Source organism: Geotrypetes seraphini, chromosome 1, assembly GCF_902459505.1.
Source record: "Geotrypetes seraphini chromosome 1, aGeoSer1.1, whole genome shotgun sequence".
Lineage (NCBI taxonomy): Eukaryota > Metazoa > Chordata > Amphibia > Gymnophiona > Dermophiidae > Geotrypetes > Geotrypetes seraphini.
The window spans coordinates 56961135-56984906 of NC_047084.1; the positions used below are offsets into that span (position 1 = coordinate 56961135).

At 45.0% G+C, this 23772-nt stretch overlaps 1 protein-coding gene across 3 annotated transcripts in view; it reads right to left on the bottom strand.

Moving 5' to 3' along the window:
* The window catches only part of PARP8 (poly(ADP-ribose) polymerase family member 8), a 505058-nt gene that overhangs the window by 159689 nt on the left and 321597 nt on the right, over positions 1 to 23772 (bottom strand). For all 3 annotated transcript variants that reach the window (XR_004538173.1, XR_004538172.1, XM_033931570.1), the window contains exon 18: positions 9535 to 9602. Coding sequence is in view for 1 of the 3 variants with exons in the window: in XM_033931570.1 (XP_033787461.1) it covers positions 9535 to 9602 (68 nt within the window). In the remaining 2 variants the exon portion in view is untranslated. The remainder of the gene's footprint in view (positions 1 to 9534; positions 9603 to 23772) is intronic.

The window sequence follows — 23772 nt, forward strand, 5'->3', positions numbered from 1 at the left end:
GTATTTTCATGTTCTGAATAATTTCTGTTAATGTAGTAACAATATTTTGCTTTCTAAAAGAAACTGCACAGAGAAACTATACTGTCCTACTAATATTTCTGAAGCTAATCTGTCCAAATATAACAAACTGTTTTCAGTATTAAATTCAATCCCCCCCCCAAAAAAAATAATAATAATAATATTCAGCAGTACTTAGCTGGATAGGAAATGATTCTCCACTGGCTTTCTCCTGCTGAATATCTGGATTACTAGCTAACCTAGTGACCTGCTATATTGCATGGTTTAGTCGGTCACTGCTAATATTCAGTGTCTGGCTAAGGCACATGACCATGACAGACCTGCTTTTTAGGCAGGTCTATCTTTGGCCATTAAGCTTTAGCCAGCTAGCTGCTGAATAATGGCTTGGCCCGCTAAGTCTGAGGTGGCAAACATTAAACCAGAAATTAAATGCTGGTGACTGAATACAACCCCGGCACTGAATTTCCAGATCACCACAGCCTGTGGGAGGTAGCAAGCAAACAAAAATACCCAATACCCATTCTTATTTGTGAAATCATTTTGTAAAGAAAATTTGGAATTCATTTTTCCCATGTACCAATATTTAATGCTGTAATGTAGTGGGCAAATGCACAACAGACGAAGATTTAATGCCCGACAACATGATGCACGACCTACTCCTGCTGGAGCGCTGGTCTAGGACATGGCAACTCAACTTCAATGCCAAAAAATGCAAAATTATGCACCTGGGCAGCCAAAATCCATGCAAGTCTTATACCCTTAATGGCGAGATCCTAGCAAAAACGGTAGCAGAACGAGACTTGGGTGTAATCGTCAGTGAGGACATGAAGTCTGCCAATCAAGTGGAGCAGGCTTCATCCAAGGCAAGATAAATCATGGGCTGCATACGAAGGGGTTTCGTCAGCCGTAAGGAGGAAGTCATTATGCCATTGTATAGATCCATGGTGAGGCCCCACCTGGAATACTGTGTGCAATTTTGGAGGCCACATTATCGCAAGGATGTGCTGAGACTGGAGTCGGTGCAGAGAATGGCCACCTGGATGGTCTCGGGACTCAAGGATCTTCTATATGAAGAACGGCTTGACAAATTACAGCTATACTCGCTCGAGGAGCGCAGAGAGAGGGGAGACATGATCGAGACGTTCAAGTATCTTACTGGCCGCATCGAGGCGGAGGAAGATATCTTCTTTTTCAAGGGTCCCACGACAACAAGAGGGCATCCGTGGAAAATCAGGGGTGGGAAACTGCGAGGTGACACCAGGAAATTCTTTTTCACTGAAAGAGTGGTTGATCGCTGGAACAGTCTTCCACTACAGGTGATTGAGGCCAGCAGCGTGCCTGATTTTTTTTTTTTTTTTTTAAATTGAAAAGCTTTTATTAAACACTCCAAACAGTACAGAACAATTGCACATGAAAGGCAAAAACAAAAATACATAGAGCTGAATACCACACTCCAAAATAGCACATAGAATTAAAATCAACAGCATAGACATGTGCAAGTCCTTCAAATTAATAAAACAATCTAGAATACCCCCAAAGCACTGCCAACATCCCCCCTCCCACCTCCCAGGGACAAAGCACAATACCCACAACTCTCTATATGGTTGAGAGATAATCAATTCCAAACAGATACCAAAAATTGAAAAGGAATATGGGTATGTGATCCCCCCAAGCATCGCCCATCTATTCCAACCCCCAGACAAACTCAAAGCCCCTGACCACCCCTACCACAGATCCCCACAGAAGCCCGAAAATTGCGCCACACATGAGCATAACTATGTAGTTTACCATGCCGTAAGGCCGTTAAATGATAAAGATTCTGCCAAGTAAGCAAACGTTGCTCCACCAGGGACCACGTGGGAGAGAGCGCCTGATTCCACAAAGAGACAATGGCCAATCGAGCAGCAGTGAATGCCAACTTACAAAACAAAGAGTCACCCCCAGCCAGATCCAATTGATGCCAAAACAACAAGGCGTGTCGCCAATCGGCCGGTATCTGGACATCTAAGATCCGGGACACTCGATCAAAGACCTCAGTCCAGAAGCCACACACCTGCCCACACTGCCACCACATATGAAAATAGGTACCCACTTCCCCACAGCCCCTCCAACACAGAACACTCACACCTCCCCGCCAACGAGCCACAACTTGAGGGGTATAGTACCACCGAAAGAGAACCTTGTAACCATTCTCAATCAGCAAAGCAGAAATCCCCGCCGAGGAGATCTCCGACCATATGTCACCCCAAGTATCCCAGGGAATAACCGAACCACAATCATCTTCCCAGGCCCTCATGTAGGGAAGGGAGGCCCCCCTACCATTAAGGCACCTATATATTGCAGAGAGAGCTCCCTTCCGAAGCACCGGACCCAATAGCAGCTCAAAGGGCATCTTACCACCCCTCAAGTCACCCAGGAGACCCGAGGTCCTAATATAATGCAAAACCTGTAAGTAGGGGAACAGATCCCGTATACCGAACCCAAACTTACCCCTGAGTTCTGTAAAGGGTCTAACACCTCCCTGGACCGGGTCCCACAACTGTCCCACACACACCAAACCCCGTGCCTCCCAGTCTGCAAACACTCCCCCATCCCCTCCCGGTGGAAAGTCAGGGTTGTGTCTCAACGGAGTATACCAGGAATGTCGCCTACTCCCCAATAAACAAGCTCGGGTCTGATTCCATACCCTCAAGGAAGTCACTACTGAGGATACCCCCCCTACCAGTTGCGCCCTACCAGGTACCCACGGCCTATGTAACAAAGGCACCCCATCACTTAAATTTTGCTCAATTTCCACCCACAGTTTCGGCGTCTGCGCCTGCCATTCTAAGAGGGCGCGCAACTGAGCAGCCTGATAATATTTCACCACATCTGGGACCCCCAGCCCTCCATCCCCTCTCCCCATACATAGGACTTCCTACTCACCCTTGGCCGCCTACCAGCCCAAATAAAATTAAAGATTTGTCTTTGAACTCCCTCTAGCGTTTTTCTACCCACCCAAAGAGGCAATACTTGGAATAAAAACAACAAACGGGGCAAAATCATCATCTTCACAATGGCCACCCGGCCCAACCAAGAGAAATACAGATCTTTCCAGTTAAGCAAATCTTGGCGAATACGACGAAAGAGCGGGGGAAAGTTAAGGTCATATAAATCCACTCCCGGCGGTCCAAAATAAACACCGAGATATCGCAGAGAGCGCTGAACCCACCGAAACGGATATCGATCTCGGAAATGGGACACCCGGTCCTCAGGCAAGTTAATGTTGAGGAGCTCTGATTTACCAACATTGACCCGAAAACCCGACACCCCACCATAAATGTCCAACTCCCTCAATATAGCTGGCAGGGAGGTCGCAGGCTCTTCCACCGTGAACAGAATATCATCCGCAAACAAGGCCAACTTAAAGTCCCCTCCCGGCACCATAACCCCCTTAATATCCTGATTCATCCTCACCCGCTGCGCCAGGGGTTCTACCGTCAAAGCAAAAAGGAGCGGGGAAAGCGGGCATCCCTGACGTGTGCCCCTTGCCAGAGAGAAAGTCTCCGAATAACCTCCATTCACCTTAATGCAGCTCAAAGGGCCACTGTACAGGACCCGAATCCAGTCCCGCATGCGTGGGCCCAACCCCACCGATTCTAGGACCCGAAATAAAAAGGGCCAAGCAACCCTATCGAATGCCTTCTCAGCATCGATAGATAAAAACACAGTTTCTCGCCCCCCCCCCCTCGCCCTATCATATAAGTTATAGACCCTACGGGTATTATCACCTACCTGTCTGCCTACCACAAAGCCCGACTGATCTGGATGGATCAGCCGAGGGATCCAACTCATCAATCGATCCGCCAAAATTCGCGTGAAGATCTTAGTATCAACCCCCAGCAAGGATATCGGCCTGTAGGAAGCACATTGGAGGGGATCCTTCCCCTCCTTAGCTAACACCGTCACTCCCGCCAAGCGCATAAAGTAAGGGAGGGTACTATTCCCTTGCAACGAGTTAAGAAAACGCAATAAAGGAGGTAGTAGCAGATCTTGAAAACGTTTGTAGTACCGGACAGTAAAACCGTCCAACCCAGGTGATTTACCAAGCTTCATAGAACGCAACGCGCTACAAGCCTCAAGCAATGCAAGAGGGCGGTCCAACCGCGCCCCATCAGCCTGTGTAATCTGGGGCAACTCTGCTGAATGCAAGTAAGCGTCCTGGTCCCGCGAGGGCCCTGGATCTTCCGGGGTATAAAGCTGTGAATAATATTCCACAAAACGGGCGCGGATAGCATCCTCAGTCTGCAACACTTCCCCAGAAGCCGCTCGGAGTGACAAGATCTGGTTGCGCGTCTGTCGCACCCTAAGACGGTGCGCAACCAGTCGACTAGCTTTATTAGAGAACTCAAAATATCTCTGTTGGAGGAGCTGTAAGTTATGATGTAATCTGTCCAAGTCTAAAGCCTGGAGATCCCTACGGGCCTGAAACAAGTGCTCCCGCAATGTCACATTCCAAGGAGAACGCTTATGCAAACTCTCCAACCTACCAATCTCGGTTAACAGGCCCGCTGCCTCCTCCCGCCGCTTACGCTGTCAGGCCGATGCCAGAGCTATTAATCTGCCCTTAAGGGTAGCCTTTAACCCCTCCCAAACTGCTTCCAATGAAGCTCCACACTCCACATTTACATCAAGATAGTCTTGTATCCACCCTTCGATCTGTGTTCCCACCTCTGGGTCATCTAAAAGACTATCATTAAAACGCCAAAATTTCCGTCCCGAGCCTCTACCCACCCCTGGAATCTTAACCACACCGGTGCATGGTCCGACCACGTAAGTGACTCAATCCCCACGGACTCCACCCTCCGAAGTAGTCCCCGCTCCACAAAAACATAATCAATTCTAGAATATGAGGAGTGTATTCCCGAAAAGTAAGTATAGTCCTTAACCGAAGGATGCAGCCACCTCCAACAGTCCACCACATTCAGATTGGCCAATGCCTCCCGCAACAGTTTACGATCCCTTCGCCCATAATGATCCGCCCTCCCTGAGTTATCCAAATGAGGTGTCACTGTAAGATTGAAATCCCCACCAAAAACCAGGGCTCCCCCCTTGAACTTGAGAATCCGAGGGACCAACTCACGAAAGAAGGTCCCCTGCCCCTCATTAGGGGCATAGATATTTACCAGGGAGTATAAGACCCCCTCAATCAGAGCCTCCAACATAATGTATCTGCCCTGAGGATCCCGCACCACCCTACGTACCTCACAACGGATCCCCTTACGAATAAGAATTCCCACCCCACTCCTCTTAGAAGTGCCCACCCGGGAAGCCCAGAAGGCCTGCGGAAACCTGTGATCTCCAGCCAAAGATTCATGGGACTGCAGTAAGTGTGTTTCCTGGACAAAGCAAACATCAGCCCTCAAACGGAGCAATTCCCTATAGAAGGCCCTTCTCTTGTTGGGAGAATTGAGACCCCTAATATTATAAGAGACCAGTTTAAACGCCCCCATATTCCAAATAAAATAATGACCATGCAAACCCAACCCCAACAAGTATGTCCCCCCTTCCCCCCCTCTCCCCCCATCCCTCCCCACCACCCCCCCTCCCCCACAGTGAGAGTCCTCAGATCTCCCACCAACATATAAAGAAGTGAACCATCTCCGTGGCCCCTTACACACATCCTTCACACAAACAACAACTATCAAAAACGATGTGTACAAGATTCCCCCATACACCAACCCACCAATCCCTCAAGCTCCCATGTCACCATTTACACTCCCCCCTCCCCCACCCCACACTACCCCCCATTTAACACCAACCTGAAACCTTCAACATCCCCCTCCCCCCCTCCCAAACCAGGTAGTGTATAACCCCCACACAACACTCTCCCAAGGGGAAAGATTCAACTGTCCATTCCCCCGGAGTGGAGTCCAAAGACCCCCCACCGAGGCCTGAAACTGGCATTGGAAACAGGAAATAGACAAGTACATTCAGTCAGCTCTCAGGGAGGGGCACTGGAGGACGAAGCAGTGGCCCGATGAGGGGGTCCACCCCCTCGGCCACCCCTCCCGCTTCGGGATCCATTTTCCACTCGTTGCCAGCGGGAGGTAGAAGGACGCACACCCTGGCCAGGCACTACACCTCCCGCCGGGATAGCCTCTTCAGGGATCTCAATACCCGCTTGTTGTAGCAGCCCACGAGCCTCTCGAACAGTAGTAACTCTGGTGTGAACTCCGTTGATGGTAATAACAACTCCAAAAGGATAAGTCCAACGATAGCGCAAATTGCTGCGCTGCAAAGCCTTGGTCACTTCCCTGAACGCCCGCCGTTTCTGGAGCGTGCCAGCAGCTAGATCCTGATAAAACTCCAGCCGGTGGCCCTCCCAGGTGACCGTGCCCATCTCCCGGGCTCTGCGGAAAATCCGCTCTTTAAGGACAAAGCTCTGAAGACACAACACTATATCCTTCGGTTGATCCAGTGTCCGGGGTCCCAGTGCACGATGAGCCCGCTCCATTCCTGGCTCTAATGTGTCGTCTTGCAGGAGCCATCTGATAAGCTTGATTGTAGTAGCACGAACATCCTTAAACTCAGGCAGGTCTGGCAGGCCCCGCACCCTCAAATTGTTACGCCGGGTGCGGTTCTCCAGGTCCTCGACCTTATCCTGAAGAAGTTGGTAATCTGCAGACACCGTCTCCAGTGATCTCTGCATTCCGGTTACACTGTCTTCACAGCTATCCATGCGCATCTCCACCACCTCGACCCTCGTGCCCACCTCCACCAGATCGGTGCGCAACTCCTGTACCGCCTCCTGCACCTGCACCGCCACCGCAGAGATTTCAGATTTTACCTCTGCGATCCATCGCTGCATATCCGCTTTAGTAAGCGGGTCCATCTGTAAACTCTCTGGCACCGGGTCCTCCACCATATCTGCCACAGCTGCTAGGGCCCCGCTCGATTTCGCCGCCTCCCCGCTGCAGATTTCAGGGCCCATGCTGCCACATATAGCCCGGCTCAGCGCTTGTTCCATCGTGCGCTGGCCGGGTTTGTCGCCGGGCAACTTTTTTCACGTTGCCATAGTGATCGCTGCGACTTCACACACCTCACCAGCCCCCGGGAACAAATATTTGCGCCGTTTTCACACCGAAATGATAGTTATTTCGCCGGCCCGAACAGGAGCTCTCAGTTCAAGCTCCCATCCGTGGCGATGACGTCACTTCCTCCTCGTGCCTGATTTTAAGGCCAAATGGGATAGACACGTGGGATCTATTCACAGAGAAAGGTAGGGGAGGGTCATTAGGGTGGGCAGACTAGATGGGCCGTGGCCCTTATCTGCCGTCTATTTCTATGTTTCAGATAAGATGAAACCTGGACAAATTAATTCTCTACATTATTTCATGAAGTCAATGTATTATTTATTATTTAGCGGCCCTATAAACAAGACCTTCTGCAGTGGAGTTAGCAGCTTTTTTGAGAATATGATTGCTATACTTAGAGGACTGTTTACAAATGAAGTAGATTTAAATGATCAAATAAATGTATTAGAGTCTACATTGGATGATATGAATATATAGTATAAAAGGAGTTTTATCAGATTCCTCTTTGAAAAATCTGGTCAGGATTTCTGGGGTCCAATTATGTCAGGGATCTCAAAGTCCCTCCTTGAGGGCCGAAATCCAGTCGGGTTTTCAGGATTTCCCCAATGAATATGCATTGAATGCAGTGCATGCACATAGATCTCATGCATATTCATTGGGGAAATCCTGAAAACCCGACTGGATTGCGGCCCTCAAGGAGGGACTTTGAGACCCCTGAATTATGTGAAGAATAAAATGAGTAAAAATTTTTACAACTCTGTACACTGCCACTTCCCCTTAAAAAAACTTCTTCATAGTTTCTGAGCCACCTAAAAACCCCTAGTCCCGCCTAAGGGGGAAATGACATGGGAGGGTTGAAGCCAGGAGGGTATGACCCAAGAAGCATAAGGGTCAGGCCAGAGTTAGGTTAAGGAGGCATAGAGTGAAGCAGTGATGCCCACTAGTGCTGCCTGATTTGCAATTTGAATCGATTCACCAATTCACTTTGGGTGAATCAATTTGAATCGATTTGTTTTGGGAAAATAATCGCACTTACCGATTCATTGGCCCCCTTGCTAGAGACCCATTTGAGCTTTCCCTCTGCCACTGGAGTCCTTCCATCTAATGTAACTTCCGGTTTTACAAAACCGGAAGTTACATCAGAAGCAAGGACTCCGGTGGCAGAGGGAAAGCCCGAACGGACCTCTGCGTGCAGATTGACAGCAGCAAGGCTCTTTCCTCCCCAGCTAGAAGTATTTCTCTTCTCCTCCCCGGTCAGGCAAAAGCGGTGGTAGCGAATGTGATTCACTACCCTGCCGCTACTCCGGGTGTCTTCTCTCCATTCGGCCACCCAAGCGGAAACAGGAAGTTTTCACTGAGGGTGGGCCACAGTGGAGAGAAGACGCAAGGAGTGGTGGCAGGAGTGGATCGCTAAATAACTACCGCCACCGGCAACATGTTGTAACGTCAAAATAAAGGTAGATGGGAGGAGAGGGGAGATGGACTTGGGGGAGTTGGTGGACTGGAGGAGAGATGGGGAGAAGATGAATGGGGGAGATGAACTAGAGGGGAGATGGACTTGGAGAGAGAGAGAGTTGGGGGAGTTGGTAAACTGGAGAGGGAGAGATGGGGAGAAGATGTATGGGAGAGATGAACTTGGGGGAGATCATGGAGAGGGGAGAATTGCTGTCGGAGCAAGACTTGTGTGCCCGATTGTAAGCCGCCGGCCATTCCCTTCATGAAGTTGTGGCAGCAAGAGTCAGTTGCTTTGCCATGTCGACAGCTAAGTCAGAGTAGGGTGTGCACGTTGAGTGCACTGCAGTCCAGGAGTGCAGGAGCCTCGTTTTGGTCAGAGGAGCGGGTAAGAGGGTGGCGAGCAGCACCAGCAGCAGGGGAGGGGGCCACAAGCAGCAGCAGAAAGCCAGGGGGGGTGCGGATGTGTATTCGCTCCATAAGACACACCCCCTTCGTGGAAAAAGTGTGTCTTATGGAGTGAAAAATACAGTACTACTTAGATTTTCAAGATACTCCTAGTGAATATGCAAGAAAGATTTGTATACAATGGAAGCAGTGGGCATGCAAACTTAACTTAAACATAGTTGTTTCAAGTTCAAGTTTCAAGTTTATTAAGATTTGTTATCTATGCAATATCATATATTTCAATGTGTATAACAATTTGTTAAAAAAAAAGGAGAGGACAAGACAAGACATTGGATACAAATTATATACGTTCTGAAACAAATTGGTACAAACTGGTTGTCCTAGATATCCTGAAAATCCAACTGGTTTGCAGTCTTCAAGGACTGGACATTGAGACTACTGCTCTAGAGTTAGTAGTATGTACTAGTTACTGTATATTTTTTTGATGCTCTAATAGAAGAAATACAGCTAAAAACCTTTACCAAATTATTTGTAAAATATAGTCAACAAAACAGATTAAGACAATAGGCATTTTCCATACCACTGCAACAGCGGATGGGCAAGGGGGTCTTGTTTATCCATCTGTTTCTTGATTTCCAAATAGGGCGCCTAGAAAAAAAATGCACAGCTAAAAGGACTAATATTTATCAGGTTTCAAAGGTTTATGATAACACATTAAACAATTTGTCAATCAGTGAACTGAGTCACTAAGTGTCATGTACTAATCTGCAAAAATATTCATTGGTGGTCTTTGTCATAAGGCGCATGAACAACAACAACACACTCCTAATTTGCCAAACAAATCCTAAACTAGAAAAAACAAGGAAGGCAACCAAGTCACATCAAGGTCTGCGTGGGGGAAGCTCACAGTGCCAAACTTGTCTCACAACTTATAAGCCAAATACAGTGTAACATGTCAAAAAAGCATGTCACACTGTATAATGTTATAGGGCGCTCTCAGTGTGAACCCTCAGTGATAGGAGCACAGCTCCGACACTTCACTTCTGGGTCAAGGCGATAAGCCTCCACCCACACACCATCATCGAGCGCCCAGTGTGTGCAAGAATCAAACCAATCAACAATCAAAGTGAGTAAATAAAACTCAACACAAACGACCTGAGCGACCCCCACACAAACCCTGCCAGCCAAACCCCCTCAAAAAGCACGCACAAAATCACAACAAAATCAAAAACCATACCAAAAGGTGAAGAACATATCCAAAAATAAACAATACTTATCCAAAACTATCACACCGACGGAAAAACCGCGCAGAGGGAAAGCCCGAACGGACCTCTGCGTGACCCAGAAGTGAAGTGTCGGAGCTGTGCTCCTATCACTGAGGGTTCACACTGAGAGCGCCCTATAACATTATACAGTGTGACATGCTTTTTTGACGTTACACTGTATTTGGCTTATAAGTTGTGAGACAAGTTTGGCACTGTGAGCTTCCCCCACGCAGACCTTAATGTGATAAGGCGCATGAAGACAGACTTAAATATATAAATATGTATACTTTGAAAATTTGGGAGAGGGGAGATATAATAGACACTTACACGACATAAATGCACATAAGGCAGGTCTCTTTCAATTGAAAGGAAACTCTGGAATGAGGGAGCATAGGATGAAAGGTGAGACAGAAAACCTCAGAAAATACTTTTTCACAATAAAAGTGGTGAATGCTTCGAACAGCCTCCCAATGGAGGTAGCAGAGACAAAAGTGTATCTGAATTCAAGAAAGCTTGGGACAAGTATGTTGGATCTGTAAAGGAGAAGAGGGGATAGTGGATGGCATGGTAAGGCAGACTGGTTAGGCCATATGGCTATCTGCCTTCATTTTTCTCTGTTTCTATCACATAGTGAGACTTCACAAGTTATGAAACCAGAAACTTGACATAATTCTGGCAACAGCAGCATACATAAAATTTAAAATAAATGTCCCCTGTGCCTGAAGTGACCTCAGATCCTTGACAGGCCAATGACTGCCACAAACTCTCATCCCCAGACCTGATGCCAATTTATACTGGTATTCTATAATGGAATCTTGGTTCCCAGATCCCATTATAGAATTAATGTTCTCCATAATATAAACAACCAAGAGAGAGATGCGCAGCAACTAGACATCCTGTTTGGTTATCAGAAAGAAAAGTTTAAGGTCAACTGCTTTTGCACTAAACTATGTAGGCTGGATTGCCATTATATCCTAAGAGGTAGAGTGAAAACGATTTAACCAGGAAGAAAAGACTCCTACCCAGTTAAATCCCACTGGTCAGCTCCAGAGCACATATTCAATAGCAATTAACTGGCTTTTGTTGATGAATATGTGTTCTGCCTTGGCACTATCCAGTTAGTGTTGTAGTGGTCCAAAGGCAGAATCAGGGTGGAGCTGGTATTTGCCCAGTTAGCATCAATTTTTCCTTCACTAACCAGGTAAGTGTCTGGATAAAATTAGGGCAGTAAAAAGGCTATCCCAACATTTTGGCTAATAACCTGGGCATTAGTCCAAATATCAGCTGGGACCTAAATAACTTTTGATGGCCATCTATTAGCCAGGAATTCAAAGCCTGTGCCTGGATTAGATAAGACATTGAAAATCAGGGTCAGATTCGCTAACAGAAGCCAGTGTCTTTAAATTTACTAATGGCTGCAAACTCAATATCAGTGAGTATGTTTTCATGTTCACACATACCATTAGAAATTTACTGACCATAAAAAAGCAAGTATAGCATAAGACATTGTATGGTAATTTTTTTTTTTTTTTGGGGGGGGATGAAAGAAAGCCTATCAATAAAAGTGTGATACATAGAAACATAGGGGTCAATATTAAAAAAAGTACCCAATATTAAGCGTCAGTATCCGGATACTGGTTGGTGAGAATCAGCGCTGACTTGTGGTGCTATTAGTGATAATATTCAGACTTCTAATCAGGTCCTAACTTTGGCCCCTTATTATAACATAATTCTATATTTATGTACTGAAATTTGCCTTTCGGTTCAATGCGGTCACAGAAAAATAATAATAATAATAACTTTATTTTTGTATACCGCAATATCACAAACAGTTCAGAGCGGTTTACAATGCAAGAGACTGTACATACACAGCGAAGATACAATGCAAGGGAATGTACTATGCAGTTGAGCGCAGTTTACAATGCAGGGGACTGTACATAGGTACAACAAGGGGACTGTAAATAGGTACAACAAGAAAGAAGAAAATATTAACATTGAAAATTAATAGAACCACTTGTATGTGGTATTAAGGCACATAGAATTCCCTATCTGTCCCAAATAGGGATCACAATATAAGCTAAAGGGCCTGAGACGTGAATGGTATGAACTATATGTAAAAGAAAATAATATAAATGGAATTTTCTTATTTTCAATTTTTACTTGCTAATTTGTAAAGTGGTGATTGTTGTTTGTTGTTTTTTTTATACATTTACATTTCCTATCTTTAAATTTTGCACAGTATTAGGGGCCATGTGTCTGTTTCTGTGGTGTTTCACTGTATGCAGAGTCTGGCTTCTTGGCGATTCAGTTTAACTTTTGTCTACATATTTCTATTTTTAGTTTGATTATTATTCCATACTGGGTGAGGGTGTATCGGACATTGTTTTCTTTTAGCATTGAATGTGCAAGATCGATCTGTATTAACCTGGCTTGTTTAGTTTTACAATGGGTGTATTGATGTTCTAATGCTCACTGCAGTGTTTATGATGATGCCTTTTCCTAGGTGCACCCTTGTTGTGTGACTCATGGATTATGATTATTTTTTATATAGAGAGGGGTTGTTAAAAAAATGATTGGCCCTGGGTGTCAAATATACTAGGTCTGCCACTGCATTTGGATGTTCAAAGGAGATTGGAAACCTGAGGGGAAGCGAGAGAATGGACTGAACGGAAATGAATATCTGCCAGGCCTTCCCTTTGCCGCCGTGTCACTGATGACATCATTAGTGACACAGCAGCATAGGGAAGGCCCCGACATTGAAGCAGCCTGTTCAATATTGTTGCCGCTACTACTTTTCAGAATGGAGGTATGTCAGCCTCGCGGTTGGAGGGTCATTGGGGTTCTGCTGCACGTGGGGGATGGGAGGGAGAGATGGAAAGGTGCTGCATAGGGAGATGGGTTGGTGGTGTCATTGGGGTTCTGCTGCACGTGGGGGATGGGAGGGAGAGATGGAAAGGTGCTGCGCAGGGAGATGGGTTGGCGGGGTCGTCGGGGTTCTTCTGCATGCGTGTTACTGTCTTCCATCATCCCCAGATGAGATCGTCTGGTTGCAGAAAAACAAGCTCAAGGATCCCACTGATTCTGCATTATGGTAAGTTGTATAATTTCTATTACGATATTATAACTTAATAATAATAGAAATGTAATGTATATTATATATAAAACTGCCCTACGAACCTGCCCCGAATCCTCCCCCCCCCTCCCCACCTATCCCTGGAAAAATTTGCTTCTCTAAAAGCGGTCCTTGGTGTCAAAAAGATTTAGGACCACTGATCTAGAGAGCATAGCCAATCGTTTTGAGCTAAGAGAGGATATAGAGAGGCTAAGCATTAGAAATTGGTGAGTGATTATTGTACACTTGTTGTAATTTCTGAAAATGAATAAAGATTTAAAAAAAAAAAAAAGAAAAGAAATTGGCAGCAGCAGCCAAAAAAGCAAATAGGATGCTAGGAATTATTAAAAAAGGGATGGTTAACAAGACTAAGAATGTTATAATGGCTCTGTATCGCTCCATGGTGTGAACTCATCTGAAGTATTGCATTCATTTCTGGTCTCCTTATCTCAAGAAAGATATAGTGGTGCTAGAAAAGGTTCAAAGAAGAGTGATTAAGATGGTAAAGAAGATTGAGAATGTCGAGGAGAAGATGATGAAGGATGCTTTGATGAACTGGAATGGTGTCAGGAGGAACGATGCTTCAATGCATGGTTGGATGATGACCGGTGTTGAGAGGCATGACAATGCCTCGATGCAGTAGTTGCAGTACCGGCATCCTGTGTAGTGTGACGCTCAGGCTGGGCCGGTACCTGAGGAGTCGGTGTTGGGGTAATGAGCTGGAACATATCCCCATACTCTACACAAAAGAGAGGATTGAGTTTCTCTTTAATTTAAAGGTAAGCACCAGTATATGTGGCTCCATCGCCAGTACCAATAATGCCATGACTCGTTCCGGAAAGGATGATTCGGATAACAATGCATCCCTCGATTTGTAAGTGAGTCGCATAGGGGAGGTCTTCGCTTGGTCGGCATGATTGGACTCGATGCCATAATGACTCGATGCAATAATGATGGGGTCCATCTGGGAAGCTGGTGGCTTTTTAGCTGGCTTACTAGAAGGAGCAATGACCTGCAACACTGGAGTCGATATCGGTGCATCAGACGTCGTCAATGCAAACAATGCATCAGCTCCCTCCATGCTGACACCAAACAACTTCTCTTGTTGTAGAATGCAGCTCTTAATGGTGCATTTTTGAAGAGTGGAACAACGAGCGCAGGTCTCTACAGTATGTGATGTTCCAGGCCCAGGCACTGTATACACCAGTTGTAAGGGTCAGTGATGGAAATTTCCCTTTGGCAACGGCCACACTTTTTAAAACCCGTTACCGGGCGGGACATCAACAGAAACATTGCCTCAGCCAAATTGAACTCAATGGCTGAGATGAGAAAGAGGCCCCGCTCATCAAACTGCCGAACGGCGACAAATAGGGAAAAAAGTGAAAAGTTAAAAAAAAAAAAGAAACAAAGAGAGAAAAAAGGGAATAAAATTAAAAGAAAAAATAATGCGCGAGCGGGAAGGCAAAGGCAAAAACGATTAATGTTTGAAAGCACAACTTCTTAGCTCCGCGGAAAACTAAGAACTGAGGAGTCACACACCTACATCAGGCGGGAAGGCACTCGCACATGTGCGGTGCGGTAAGTGCGAACTTTATAAAGTTCCTAAAGTGCCAGTGTACTTTTGTAGCTGTCTGTACTGGGGCTCAGTGGATGATGCACCCATATTTGAGAATATGCTGCCAGCTGGTCCTGGTACAAGAGTTAAGAGGAAAGCAGAGAATGAGACCAACATGATTAGAAAAGTAGATAAAAGGATTTTATTTTTAATTTTAAATAAAGTACAAAACTCACAACTTAAAGTCTGATATATCATAGGGAAGAGGGTGGGGGCAGCGCAAGAAAGGATGGGGCGCCATGGACGGCAAGTTGCATGGGGTGCAGTTATAGCTTGTTACAGCCCTGACTGCACACAGGAGGCAACCACCTAGGGGAGGGGCAAAGGTAGGGGTAGGCTGCGGCGGAACTGGGGACGTGGCCAGGAGTGACTGAGGGCGTGGCCAGGGGCATTACTGGGGGGTGTGCCCATGCGTCCTCTTTTTGACCTCAAATATGGTAAGCCTACTTTTATCAAGCTTCTGCGGTAAAAGCTTTGATGCTCATTGGAATGCTATGAGCAGAGCTTTCCCCCCCCAACTCAGCTTGATAAATGGGGGCCTTTATGCAATTTATTATCCAGTTAATAGTATGAATATCACCACTAACCAGATAACATCTGGCTCCAACCAGAGTGTGTTTCAAGTTTCAAGTTTATTTAGTATTTTGATTACCTCGCATAGTCCAAATCCAATGCGAATTACACAAGTTCCAAAATTATAAAAAAAACATTATAAAACTAACAGACATAATATTCATTACCAATACAATATTATATGTAAGGGGGGAAGGGGTAAAAACAATAAACGTAAATACAATTTTTTTTTAAAAAGTTAAGAGTAAAGATAAAACCAGGGAAGGGTTAAGACACAAAAGGTAAGGGAACAAATACCAACTTTATTCTATTAAATCGTCTACCTGAATCAATTGTAGAGTATGACCAATCTATTGGAAAGCGTCTTTGAATAACCAGCTCTTTAGAAGACTTTTGAACTTACTAAGAGATTTTTCTTCTCTTATATTAAGTGGAAGTGAATTCCAAATTTGTGGAGCTGTAACAGAAAAAATCATATCTCTTTTAGAGTATGAAACTTTTAAGGAAGGTACTACTAACAGGGCTTTATCTAAAGATCTTAAGGATTTTATGGGGGAGTATGGAATTAGATATCTTTCTAAAAATATGGGAGCTTTATTTATAAGTGTTATGTGTGAGTAGAGCTATTTTATAAGTGATTCTATAATTTACTGGAAGCCAATGTTCTTCTATTAGAAGCGGTGTAAAATGATCAATTTTTTTCTTTTTCTTAATTAATTTTATAGCAGCGTTTTGAATAATTTGTATTCTGCGTATCTCTTTTAACGCAACCCCTTTATAGAGTGCATTGCAATAATCAATTTTTGATATTACTAGAGAATGTATTAATGTATTTAAAGCTAATTCATCCAGAAAGGTCGATAAAGATCTGATCATTCTAAGCCTATAGAAACATGTTCTTACTAGTGAGCTAACTTGCTCGTGATAACTGAGCTTTTGATCTAATATGATTCCAAGAATCTTCACCTTGGTAACTGTTTTGAGGTTGGTTGTGTTCATAATTAATTTGGTTTCTAATTCCTGTCCCTTCCTACAAGGAAAGAGCATGGTTTCCGTTTTGGAAGTATTCAAGGATAATTTATTGTCATGAAGCCACCTAGCTATTTTAGATAGTTTCTCGTTAATTTCTGAGATATTTACGGCTGAACTCGTGTCTACAGGATACAGAAGTTGAACATCATCTGCATAGGCAAAGGGTATAAAACCCAAAGACTGACTAAGAGTTAATAGAGGTACCATGAATGCATTGAACAGTAATGGAGATAGAATTGATCCTTGTGGAATCCAGAAATTTGTTGGTTTTAAATTTGCTGACGATCCGTTAAATATTACTATAGAAGATCTTTCGTTAAAGTATGATTGAAACCATTGTAAAATGACTTCTGAAATTCCCAAGGATTCTAATCTACTTAAGAGCAGATGATGATCAATCGTATCGAACGCTGAAGATAGGTCTAAGGATATAAGGAGAACTGATTTATGCTGATCCCAGAAATATAGGATAGAAGAGATCAATCCAATAAGAGAGTGCTCAGTAGAGCAGTGCTGTCGAAATCCCATTTGATGTGGATGTAGTGCTCTCGTTTTATAAAAAAAATTCAGAAATTTGATTGAATACTATTTTTTCAGTCATTTTAGCTATAAATGGTATTTTTGCAATCGGGCGGTAATTTCCAGGATCATCTAAATTCCCCTTTACATCTTTTGGTATAGGATGGATGGTAGCATTTTTCCATTTATTGGGAATAATCCCTTCCACTAGAGAAGTTGAGATTAGTTGATGTATATATTTACCAAATATATTTAAAAAAATTTTCAGAATAAATGGAGGAAGTAAGTCTTTTTTATTACCTTTTAAGTTTAATGAAGCGAACATAGATTTTAAGTACTGTACTGATGGTAAAGAAAAGTAGGAACACCTAGACATTGGGATATGAGGGTCTATGAATAAATGATCTGTTTCTGGATCTGAATTGTTTACAAATGTCTGTCTTATCCCTTGAATTTTTTCTAGAAAGAAGTTTGTCAAATCTTGTGCTGAGAGGGTGCTGATTACTCCTTGTGTAGTTCGTGGTTTAAAGGTTGTTAAAGATTTTAGGATATTGAATAAAGTTGCAGAGTTATGTGCTGTTCTAATACGTGATCCATAGTATGTTCTCTTTGCCTCGTTAATTTTATTTTTATAGTATTGTGCTTGACTCAGGTATCTATATACAAATAGGAAAGTCACTGCTTCTCAAAATTATAACTGTATTGTTCACATAATGTTAAATAGAACTCTGCTCAGAGACATGAAGGCAATTTGTTCCGCCTCACCACCCAATCATTGCAGTGTTCTAAAAACTATATATGGCTTTGCTCTCACTACTCAATGGCTAGCTGTTACAGCTATGCTAGGTATCTTCATTCAAAGTATAATATTTGAAAAAATAGTAGTTTGAAAAACTTAGCTTAGCAATGTGGCTGGTTCCGACGTGCCACGTTTCGACCCTGCGTCAGGGAACCGACAGCAATAGCAATTTGTAAGTAGGAGGTGAAGGCTCATGCAAAAACCGCGATTAGCAGTATAATCGTGGTTTTTGCATGAGCCTTCACCTCCTACTTACAAATTGCTATTGCTGTCGGTTCCCTGACGCAGGGTCGAAACGTGGCACGTCGGAACCAGCCACATTGCTAAGCTAAGTTTTTCAAACTACTATTTTTTCAAATATTATACTTTGAATGAAGATACCTAGCATAGCTGTAACAGCTAGCCATTGAGTAGTGAGAGCAAAGCCATATATAGTTTTTAGAACACTGCAATGATTGGGTGGTGAGGCAGAACAAATTGCCTTCATGTCTCTGAGCAGAGTTCTATTTAACATTATGTGAACAATACAGTTATAATTTTGAGAAGCAGTGACTTTCCTATTTGTATATTGACATTTTAGTCACTCCACTTCAAGTTTTTGTGCTTGAATTGCTTGCCCCGTTCTATTTTGTTTTGACTCAGGTATCTAGCTTGATTGGCCAGTGTTTTTTTCCAGCGCCATTTTCTTTCAACGGATCGTAATTGTTTTTTGATAAATGATAATTTGTTAGTGTACCACGGATTTTTTTTTGTTTTTTTGCAATCAGAGGAAATATTCAATGACACTATCAAGTTAATGCTGCTGCATATTCCAGTGGCTGGAACTTATCTGGTTAGCATCACCTGTTAACTGGAAAAGTGCCTTTGAATATTCATTGGATGGCAAATGACAGCAGATAAAGAACACATAGTCTATCAAGTCTGTCTATCTATACTGACAATTAATCTCTAAAGTCTCTTCCTCTCAGAGATCGTCTGTGCTCAACTCATGGTATCCTGAATTCAGATATTGACCTTGTTTCTGCTACCTCAACTGAGTGTGTTCCATGTATTCTCTACCCTTTTTATAAAGAAATATTTTCCTAGATTACTTCTTAGTCTATCCCCTTTTCATTTCATCCTAAATTCCCTCATTCCAGAGCTTCCTTTCATCCGAGAGAGGTCTGTTTCCCACACATTTATGCCTTTAACTAGTGTTTAAGCCCGTTCCATTAACGGGTGCTAGAATATATGTCTGTCTGCCTTTCTCTCCCTGCCCCTGTCTCTTTCTTCCTTTCTTTATGTCTCTCTTCCTCCCGCTGTCTCTTTCTTTCTTTCTTTCTCTCCCTCCCGCTGTCTGTCTCTCTCCCTGCCCCCTGTATGTCTTTCTTTCTGTCTCTCTCCCTGCCCGCTGTCTTTCATTCTCATGCGCTGCCTGCCTGTCTTTCTGTCTCTCTCTGTGGCCCCCCTGCCTGCCTTTCTTTGTCTTTCTCTGTGGCTCCCTTCTGTCTCCCCCCAAAGCAAAGTAAGTTCGCTCCCTGGCCACTTTCCCTCAACCCCCCCCCCCACTTCCATGTGCAGCAGCAGCATTTCCTTCTCCCCACCCCACTTCCCTGTGCTGCAGCAGCAGCAGCAGCAGCATTTCCCTCCCCTCCCCCTCCCCCACTTCCTTGTGCAGAAGCAGCAGCAGCATTTCCCTCCCCCCACCCCACTTCCCTGTGCAGCAGCATTTCTGGCTGGCTCCCTTACCCTTGCCAAAGTTATTTTTGAGTTTAAAGCTGCCACCGCGGCTCCTCTCACAATCCACGCCTGCGTTGGAAGCCTTCTCTCTGACGTGACATCAGAGAGGCTTCCGACGCAGGAGCCACAGCAATGGCTTTAAACTTAAAAATAACTTCGGCAAGGGTAAGGGAGCCGGCCAGACCGCGGGCCATAAAAGAGTTCCGGGGGGGGCAGCGAGTTAGACGGAGTGAGGGCAGGAGGGTGGAGTCACCGATGTGTTCCTTGCCTCCATGTTCGAAAATCAAATTCAGCACGGACCCAGGGACCACAGTAGCAGAGAACACACCGTCCTAAGTGTGCATGCGTGCTTAGGGTTTTATTATAGAGGATACCATTTGCTCTGGCAATGAGTTCCAGAGTTTAAATATATACCTTGGGTGAAAAAATATTTCCTCCCATGTGTCTTAAATGTGCTACTGTGTGTATTGTTCATGAATACAGGCTGATTTAACTGATTCTCATAGGAATTACAATTTGAATCTCATCTGAATATGGAATATATATCACCCTTAGCTATTCAAAATGTGACCCAATGATCACAAAATGATATTAAATAGAATTGGTAAAAGAAAATATCACCGAGTGCCTCCCCCCCAATATATTTTTCTAGACTGATGAAAAACATTGATCTGTTATCACCAAAAATTTCTGTTAGCCAAAAATGCTAAAAGCCACTTTAATACAACCCAGACATCTTCTCAAGATCTATCAAAAGCAGCCTACAAGTGTACTTGCATAAGTAGTGTCTCACCTCCTTTATTTAAGACACAACTTAATTCATTTTTAAACCCCAATAAACTGTTTCTGTGCAGCGAAACACAGCTTTTTGCAGGGCTAGACTGTTATTAATTCTGTTAAAAAGAAAGAGATCAAGATGGAATTTATGCATTGAAGATCTCAATTATTTTTGAGCCTGGAGCATTGAATAGATTAAAATGAAGATGGACTATTAGAGCAGTTCCATGTGAGAACACAGCAACACTCGGAAAATGATGGACATTTGATTAAATACTGATATAGTGGTCACGGAGAAATTAGGTTCTTATCTGCTAATTTACTTTCTTTTAGCCTCTCCAGACCAGTATAGGTATCTTACAAGCGGGTATATATCTCATCATGACCAACAGGTGGAGACTGAAACAAAACTTTGGAATAGTACATAATAGGTGCCTTTCCCTATTCCTATCAGTCTGCTGAATAGCCAAGCAGAACTTGAAACATAAATAAATAAGACTCCAAACAGGAGTAAAAGCTAATATACCCAAATGCTGTTGAAAAATGCAAGAGAGAGATCCCAGCAAGAAAATGTCCCCACAGCTCACCAGCTAAGCCACAGCCGCTGTTCTTCAATTCTCCCTGGCCCTAGAAAAATACTAGAACCCGCAGAAAAACCAAAATCTGCATGCGCAACAGTCACAATAAGATACCTATACCGGTCTGGAGAGTTGCTAAAGAAGGAGAAGTTAGGTTCTTACCTGCTAATTTACTTTCTTTTAGCCTCTCTAGACCAGTATAGGACCCCACCCTAGACAGGAAGACTCAGCCCAAGACGCTGCCTGACCCCGAGTAGAATGAGCCTTGAGAAATTCCGGAACAGGCTTTTTCTGAAGAAGATATGCGTACTGTCACACCCCTAGCCTTAGAGCTCGGTTTGTGCCAGGCTGGGGTTTGACTAAAACCAGCCCAGCCATCAGAAGGGCTAACCAATGTGACAAGCCTGAGGTAAAGGATAGGGAAACTGATATATTCCCCTTTAAGTCTCAGGTAGCTGATTTCCAGGGAGGAGAGGAATGTGAGGAGAATATCCTGGAACAGCCTCAGATCTCTTCCACCTTTCCTGCTGACTCTCAGCTGCAGAAGCTGATTGCAGCTCCTAAGAAAGGTAGGCAAAAGTTGCAGGCTGCTCCTCCCCCGCAGAGAACTGGGCGTGCCCGGCTCAATGTATTAGAGGCTGCTCTGAGGAGAAGGCAGGCAGTCTGCCCTGAGCCAGCTCAGGAAGGAGGTGTTCAGGACGGGGCTCCTGACCCTCACTGCTCTACTGATATAGAGATGGTGGGTTTTGACACTGACCCTGTGGCTAACCAGACAGCAGAAGTAGAACCCATGGATTGCCAGGAAACTGCTTACTTTCCTGAAGGTATGCCTATGGAGGACAATTAAGTTACTTGTCTGAAAGTTGTGTTTTGCTCTTCATGCTCAGGATAGCAATTGTTTATGCTGCTTCCCAGCAGCTGTGGGAATTTGAAGGAAGAAGGATAGTAGTGCTGGACTTTTCTTTCTGTGCAGCCTGAAAGAAAAAACGTTTTTTTTTGAAGCTGAATGGAGCTGCACTGCATTGAACTTGGACACCAGCAGGACTTCCAGCTTTATGGAAGCACGTCGGAGGTGAGCTATCTTGTGTGCTAGCCGGAGCCAATCTTATCCACGGGTGCCGGCTGCGCCACAGTACGCAATAGTCTCTGTGATCCAACGCACAATGGTAGCCTTGGAAGCGCCATACTCCTTATGAGGACCTGCAAGAAGGACAAAGAGATGATATCATTCCTAGTATGAATTCCTGGGTCCTCTGCACATAAGAGTGAAGAACCTGACAGACATCTAGCTTGCGCAACTGTCTCTGTTCAGCAGATCCCATCCCGACTACTGAACACTGGGAGGACCACTGCCTGATTGACATGAAAAGAAAAAACTACCTTTGGCAGAAAGGAAAGAACAGGCCTCAACACTACCTGCTCCCTAGAAAACTCCAATAAGGGAGACCTACAAGTGACAGCCTACAGCTTCGAAACACGTCTAGCAGAAGTAATAGCCACCAAAAAGACTGCCTTAAGAGTTAGGTCCTTCAACGAGCAAGCGCCCAAAGACTCAAAAAGGGGGGGGGGGGGCGCACCAGCCCGGACATGACAAGATTCAAATCCCAAGAGGGAACAGATGGCCGCACAGGAGGCTTAAGCAATTTGGCTACCGCCCGCGGAATGACATCAGGAAGGGCAGACAGCCGCTGATCCTATAACAACCCACGAAAGGCTGACAAGGTCGCCAGCTGAACCCAGAGAGAAGACCAAGCCAGGTCCCTGTCCAGGCCATCCTACAAGAACTCCAAGATGTTAGGCAGGGAAGCGTGAAAAGGGACCACTCCACGCACCCACACCAGTCCTCATAGATACGCCAGACCTGCACATAAGCCCGAAAAGTGGAAAGTCTCCAGGACTCCAAGAGGGTGGAGATCACTTTATCTGAATACCCCTTCTTACCTAGACGTTCCCTTTCAAAAGCCAAGCCGTATGACAAAAGGGACCCGGATCGAACATGGGAATGAGGTCCTGAGGCAGAAGATCGGGCAAAAGAGGCACAGGAAGAGGATCTGACACCAGATGCCGCCCAGATTCGCATACCATGGACGTCAGGGCCAATCCAGAGCCACCAGAACCACAAGGTCTGGGTGATGAACAATGTGGAGAAGAACTCTGCCCACTAATGGCCACGGAGGGAACAGCCCCTCCGTTGGCCATGGTTGAACCAGAGCATCCAGGCCCTCGACCTGACCATCTCCGTGACGACTGAAGAAGCAGGGTATGTGGCGTTAACACTCGTGGACATCAGGTCCATGTGGGGCTCACCCCAAGACTGCACTATCAACTTAAAGGCCGTGTGGTTTGGACACCACTCTCGAGATCTAGCACATGACAACTGAGGAAGTCCGCTTGAACATTCTCCACTCCGGCTATGTGGGAGGCCGAGATGTGCTGAAGGTGAGACTCTGCCCAAACCATTAGTAGAGCCACCTCCTGCACCACCTGATTGTTCTTGGTGCCCCCCTGACGATTGACATAAGCCACCGCCGTGGCATTGTCCGACAGAACCATGACTGACTTGCCCGTCAAGAAAGGAGCGGAAGGTTAACAGCGCAAGATGGACGGTTCTGGTCTTCAAAACATTGATCGATCAGGTGCCTCCTCTGTGGACCAGGTGCCCTGAGCTGAGTGACCTAGACACTGTGCTCCTCAACCGAGGAGACTGGCATCCGTGAGAAGCACAGTCCACTGTGGCTGATCCAGACTCGTCCTTTGAACAAGATAGGAGATCTAGAGCCACCAACGAAGACTGCAGCGCGCCAAGCCCCGCAGAGGAACAGGGAGATC